Genomic DNA, 6,904 nt, shown 5'->3' with positions numbered 1-6,904 from the left:
CATAGAAATTAATAGGATCCATTGACTGATCACTTGACACTTAAAGTGGTTTTCTGGATTTTACCATTGATCATAGGGGTCCCAATATAGGGACCCTGATCAAGTAGTAGAATGAAGGGACAACTGCATCCATACGCACGTGGCTGTGTCCGGTACTGCAGCTCAGCACCGCTCAGCTAATTCGCTTGAATGGGCTGAGTTGCCATACCAGATAAAGCTACATGCGTATGGATGCAGTTGCCCCTCATTCTACTGATCAATAGGGGCCCTAGAGGTGAGACCTCCACTGATCATACATTGATGGCTTATCCTAAGGATAGGCCATCAATGTAAAATCCTGGGAAACCCCTTTAATCCCAAAATAAAAAAAATAATTTAAAATGTATACAAATATTGTGGGGGATATTTCTATGCTTTTGTATGTTTTTTTTGTGTACATTTTTAAATGCAAAAGAAACCAATATACAGTAGCTTTAGGCCTAAGGCCCCTTCCACATCCAAACAGGGGCCCATTTTTGTTAATTTTGAGAATTACTTGCATATCCTTAGACTAATCTAGCAATGCACAGTTAACTCTTAATTTGCTACATGACCTCAATCCAATCTGATCTCCCAAAACTAAAATGACATTTGCAACGTGATATACTTGTCATGGTAAAGATTTCCCAGCAGTCCTTTAAACCGCTCTGGGTCATTCTGAGTGACAGATCACTCAAGTCAACTCTGCACTTGTTCATATAACACACAACTCTTCCGAGCCCTTGCAAGGTCATCCCTTGATTTGTTCTCATGTTCAAGGAAGATCGAGTCTGCTGAAACAGAGTGGGAACCTTTGCTACTTGGGGATTATTTTTAAACTCTCCCGAATGGAGAGTTTAATAAATTATTCATTGGAGGGAAGGGAAAAAAAATACAGTCTGCAGCTGAAGTGCTGATGTCAGGAGGCAAGTGCAGCGTAGTATGGTGCAGTCAGAATAAGGAATGCCTGCCAGCCAGCGTCTTCCCAAGCCTCTGTCCTCACTATTTCACAGTGCACACACATACACTCAGCCTGGGGGGTCAGGACGATGGCGCTTATTATTAAGGAATCCCTGCTAATTTTTATTTTTCTTGGATGTATACAGAACACTGTTCAACTTAAGAAACCGGTGAGATGTCCATCCACATGCAGCTGCACCAAGGAATCAGTCATTTGTGTCGGTTCTTCCTGGATCCCAAAGACCATCCCCAGCGACATCAGCTCCTTGTAAGTGAAACGTCGGCTGCAGAAGTTGCATGATTGAGGAATAGTGTATTCTGACCAATTGCAGGAGTCAGCTTTACCTAAGTACCAGGAGCAGGTTTAATACATCTGTGCGGCTATATATCAATCTATTAAAGATTGCATTATTAATGTGATATTCAGAGTGATAGTCAGATAGGATGTGCATGCTTTCCAAAGATATACATTACTGCAAGTGAGGGACCCCAAAGAGTAAGGGCTGCCGTACCGATGTGGCGTGTATATTGCTTATACTATGAATTAATCAACATGCTTTACCACCCACTAGTGTGCTTGCTGGTTGTGAATGCTAAATGACTCCATTATCCTAGTTGTCTTATTGTTCAATCATTTCCAATGCTGCTGGGGGATATTTGAAGATTAGGATAGCCCTTTGTCAATAATGTGTGAAGATGACATTTTCTTGAATCTTCAACTTATCTTACAAGTTTTTTTCTTAATAGATGATGCTGGGCATTATTTGAAGCAGTTCTGATGCAAATCTGTTTTGGACCCTTAATGCACCCCCTTCTAGATTTAGCTATAAAAACAAAAAAAGTGCATCAAACACTGCACTGGTTGACTTTGGCCTAAGGCACCCTGGCATGCTTTTCATAACCTCTAACCCTTCTAAATATATATCCCAACTTTCAATTATTGTAAAGAGGGACAAGTGCGAAGCGCATCGCAGCAAATTTATTCCTGTTAAGCCACGCCTCTAACCTTGCCCAATCCACGCCCATACACACCCAGTTCAGCCCACACAGTATAATGCTCTCCTAGTACCTCCCCACAGTATAATGCAACCATAGAGCACCGCCAAACAGTATAATGCCCCCACACAGTATAATGCCCCCATAGTGCCTCCACACAGAATTATGCCCACTTAGTGGCCCCCACACAGTATAATGCCCCAATAGTGGCCTCCACATCGTATAATGCCCCTATAGCTCCTGAACACGCAGATACAGTTTAAACTGGTACAAGCCACCAGCCGGCCCGGGACAGCGGAACATCGCCTGGAAACTTGGAGTGTCCCGCCAGATCCAGGACAATTTAGAGGTATACTTCTAAGGCTCTGTTCACATTGCCATTAGGTGGTACTATTGGGGGTTAGTTGGAAGTTCCGTCAATTTTGATGACAAGAATAGGAGCGCTATTCAGGCTGTCAAAATTACAGAAAAGGCGAGGGATCCCAATATAAGTCAATGGGGTCCATCAGTAGTTGTTTGGTTCTGTTGACGGATCCAGCACAATGAACGGAAGCCATGACGCAGATGTGAACATAGCCTTACAACTATATCAGCTCTGTAGGAATATTGTAAATACAGTTACAATAATTTGTGTATGAAAGTCCTACAAAAGTCTTCTTTATGTCTGAAGCTGGGTCACCCATTTTTTCTCAAACTCCATAATTTCAAATCAGCCCAGTTTTTCTTTCATCCAATCCCCCATATCTGAAGTTTTGACTTTCAGAACTCGACATTCCTCACCATAGTCTCCCCTGGAATCACTGCAAACAATTACTTGGCATTTGCTGGAACATACAACTTTTTCTTCTCACTTATTCATATATAATAAAATCATATAACTTGAAGACACACAGAGGTTTAGTCTGGGGACATAGCAGGTTATGGGCGTAGTATTATGGATCTGTACAACACAGATTCATAATACAGTCCTGTGCACAAGCCGCTATAGGCAATGTTTTGGGGAAATGTACTAACATAGGCTCTGTTCAAATTTGCCCCTAATCCATATTTCAAAGGCGCACTAACAGGGAACTATTTTTGTTTATTGACCTGCAAGATTTATTTACCAACCAGATATCCGTGGGTAAAATGTATGCATAGACCGCCCTTTATTTGTCCCCTCCATAAAGAGCACATTGTGCCATTGAAGCTGCAGGCCGCACATGTAAACAAAGCCCGGCCTTCAAGAATCTCTGTATCACAGAACCTCTGGTGAGGAAGAATATTGGATGGCCATGGGCTTGGATTGATAGTTTATAATGTACAACTATTGATTTCTAGTAACAAATATAACAAAACACAAAAGGAGCGATATACAATTGCTGAACTGTAAGTCTGTAGCATTTACAAAAAACATTGCCTTCCAATATGCCAACGCTGCCAGCAAGCGAACATAGCACGCTGTATGTGAAGATCCTGACTCAGCTTGCAAGTTGGCTTTATAACAAAATCTTCTCGTGCGAATAGACACAATAAAGAACTGCAAACACAGCCAAATAGAAAGAGGCGGACTTATACAGGACTGTATTATGGGCAAAAGACATCATTGCATGTCTCCCCCACTTGCATACCCTCCAAAATTCTGAAATCAAAATAGGACACAACCTTTTATCCACAACAGACAGAAATGCCCTTTCTTTAGTAACTCCACATTTGCCCCACATGAGTAAGCCACAGTGCCGCTATAATATACATAGATCCACATTAAGTCAGCCAGTGCCCTCTTTGTGTCAGCTAGAACCTTTTTAAGTGTCCATCGCTGCGCCCACACTTGCTACATTGCCCCATAAATGCTAACCAAATATTTCCTACAAGTTTCAGTCACTGTCCCCACAACTATTGGCCAGTATCCCCATAAATTTAGTGACATCATAATTCTCAGCCACAGTGTTCCCATAAGTGCCAGCACCAGAGTCCCCTTAACAAAGCAATTGAATTAATTGAAAATGGTAAAAGTAGTACAACTTGACATGAGCAATATAGGCCAGTCAGACCAGTGTCTCCAACCCCCCCTTCTACATCCGCAGTGTCTAACCCACCCTACACGTCCGATGACTGCTCGCACCTTTGCACTTGTGGAAGCCTTAGGCTGGCCATACACTTTAGATAGATGTCGGCCTAACGATCATTTGGCCGACAGTTATTCTTAATAACTGCCCCATACCCATGCACACGTGTTGAAATTCAACAGCTCGATCCTTCTCTCTCACTACATCTGTCGTTGGGGGAGAGTCGGGGCGCCGCCATACACATTAGATGGTCAGTCGGTACCGCCAAAATTGTCAGGTTTGGCCGACATACAGTACATCAAATATGTATATACCAGTCCTTCTCAATTAATTAGAATATCATCAAAAAGTTAATTTATTTCAGTAATTCAATTCAAAAAGTGAAACTCATATATTCTATAGATTCATTACACACAGAGTGATCTATTTCCAGCATTTTTGTCTTCTAATGTTGATGATTATCGGTAACAGTTAATGAAAACCCAAAATTTTGTGTCTCACAAAATTAGAATATTATATAAGCCCAATTTAAAAAATTCTTTTTAATACCGAAATGTTAGCCTACTGAAAGGTATGTACAGTATATGCCCTCAATACTTGGTCAGGGCTCCGACTCTGCATGAATTACTGCATCAATGCGGCGTGGCATTGCCACAGGCTGATCGCCTCCATGCCACACCACATTGATGCAGTAATTCATGCAAAAGGAGCCCCGACCAAGTATTGAGGGCATATACTGTACATACTTTTAAAGAGGCTCTGTCACCAGATTTTGCAGCCCCTATCTGCTATTGCAGCAGATCGGCGCTGCAATGTAGATTACAGTAACGTTTTTATTTTTAAAAAACGAGCATTTTTGGCCAAGTTATGACCATTTTCGTATTTATGCAAATGAGGCTTGCAAAAGTACAACTGGGCGTGTTGAAAAGTAAAAGTACAACTGGGCGTGTATTATGTGCGTACATCGGGGCGTGTTTACTACTTTTACTAGCTGGGCTTTCTGATGAGAAGTATCATCCACTTCTCTTCAGAACGCCCAGCTTCTGGCAGTGCAGATCTGTGACGTCACTCACAGGTCCTGCATCGTGTCGGCACCAGAGGCTACAGATGATTCTGCAGCAGCATCAGCATTTGCAGGTAAGTAGCTACATAGACTTACCTGCAAACGCCGATGCTGCTGCAGAATCATCTGTAGCCTCTGGTGCCGATGTGTCCTGACACGATGCAGGACCTGTGAGTGACGTCACAGATCTGCACTGCCAGAAGCTGGGCGTTGTGAAGAGAGGTGGATGACACTTCTATGCACAACGCCCAGCTCGTAAAAGTAGTAAACACGCCCCGATGTACGCACATAATACACGCCCAGTTGTACTTTTACTTTTCAACACGCCCAGTTGTACTTTTGCAAGCCTCATTTGCATAAATACGAAAATGGTCATAACTTGGCCAAAAATGCTCGTTTTTTAAAAATAAAAACGTTACTGTAATCTACATTGCAGCGCCTATCTGCTGCAATAGCAGATAGGGGCTGCAAAATCTGGTGACAGAGCCTCTTTAAGTAGGCCTACATTTCGGTATTAAAAATCATTTTGAAATTGGCCTTATACAATATTCTAATTTTCTGAGACACAAAATTTTGGTTTTTATTAACTGTTACCATAATCATCAACATTAAAAAAAATATGCTGGAAATAAATCACTCTGTGTAATGAATCTATATAATATATGAGTTTCACTTTTAAATTGAATTACTGAAATAAATTAACTTTTTGATGATATTCGAATTCATTGAGAAGGACTAGTATATTGATTTTACATACACCGTTTCATTCCTATGTGGGGAAATTATATATTGATGTTAATGAGCATTAATATTGATGGTGGGCTGGATCCAAACAATGGAGCAGATTTATTATTACTATCTTAGTACTAAATTTAAACAGCTTATAACTGGACCAGGCAGGCAGAAGATGCACCAAATATATCACAGTGCTAGACATGTTAAAAACTTCTCTCTTCCTTACACCACCTAATTTACTTCCTGTATGTTTCGGTGTGGTGCTCAGTACAGGTACCCTATTTGTTTCGTTTCATATGAGTTCTGTATGGGAAATCATAAAAACTGAGAAAACTGATTTTTCCATTTTATGCAGGTATATTTTAGGCATGAAAGTTAGTACCCGTACAAAGGTTTCTATTGGATACAAATCTGATTTATCCACTTCTTTGAACTTATTGAATATTTTTGATACTGCAGCACAACTACTGTGTATAAAAACCACTGCATGAAAACACAGTAAAATGCAGATGTATAGAAACCTCTATAGGGTAACTTTTCAAGGGAAAACAGCTCCTGATTTTCAGCTGTTTTTTAAACCACTCGCGTTTTTCGCTGCTTTTTTTGCAGCGTTTTTTACGGCCGTATTTGGAGTTGTTTTTCTATAGAGTCTATGGAAAAACGGCTCCAAAAACGACTGAAGAAGTGACATGCACTCCTTTTTCGCAGACGTTTTTTTATGCGGCCGTTTTGAACGCCATTTTTCCCATTGAAATCAATAGGCAGATGTTTGGAGGCGTTCTGCTTCCGATTTTTCAGCCTTTTTTGTGGGACGTTTACGGCCCGAAAAACGGCTGAAAACACTACATGTGCACATACTCTAAAGCTGTATTCCGGATCCATACTACACAAAAATGGTGTGGATCTGTAATAAAGATGTGTGCATAAGGCCTAGGAAATATTAGGCCTCATGCAAACTCCTAACTATGCTGGGCCGAGCAGATGAAGGGGCACAGCTTCACACCGAGAGGGCCTAGGATACGTGTGCACTAAAGTCGTAACTACCAGATTAGCAGGGGCCTAGTCCTGCTGTTAAAGGAGCCTC

At 41.3% G+C, this 6,904-nt stretch overlaps 1 protein-coding gene across 6 annotated transcripts in view; it reads left to right on the top strand.

Annotated features, from left to right (window-relative positions):
- The first annotated feature begins 760 nt into the window (after positions 1-760).
- LGI2 (leucine rich repeat LGI family member 2) overlaps positions 761-6,904 on the top strand; it is a 71,241-nt gene continuing 65,097 nt past the window's right edge. For 3 of the 6 annotated variants that reach the window (XR_012882555.1, XM_075858817.1, XM_075858795.1), the window contains exon 1: positions 762-1,246. Coding sequence is in view for 5 of the 6 variants with exons in the window: in XM_075858817.1 (XP_075714932.1) it covers positions 1,068-1,246 (179 nt within the window). In the remaining variant the exon portion in view is untranslated. Of the gene's footprint in view, positions 1,247-6,904 lie in introns of all 6 variants that reach the window. The other 3 variants (XM_075858835.1, XM_075858808.1, XM_075858826.1) reach the window with 2 other exon arrangements.

Source organism: Rhinoderma darwinii, chromosome 1 (assembly GCF_050947455.1).
Source record: "Rhinoderma darwinii isolate aRhiDar2 chromosome 1, aRhiDar2.hap1, whole genome shotgun sequence".
In the NCBI taxonomy this organism is placed as follows: Eukaryota; Metazoa; Chordata; class Amphibia; order Anura; family Rhinodermatidae; genus Rhinoderma; species Rhinoderma darwinii.
The sequence above is the reverse complement of the archived record's forward strand: the minus strand, read 5'-3'. Positions and strand labels throughout refer to the sequence as shown.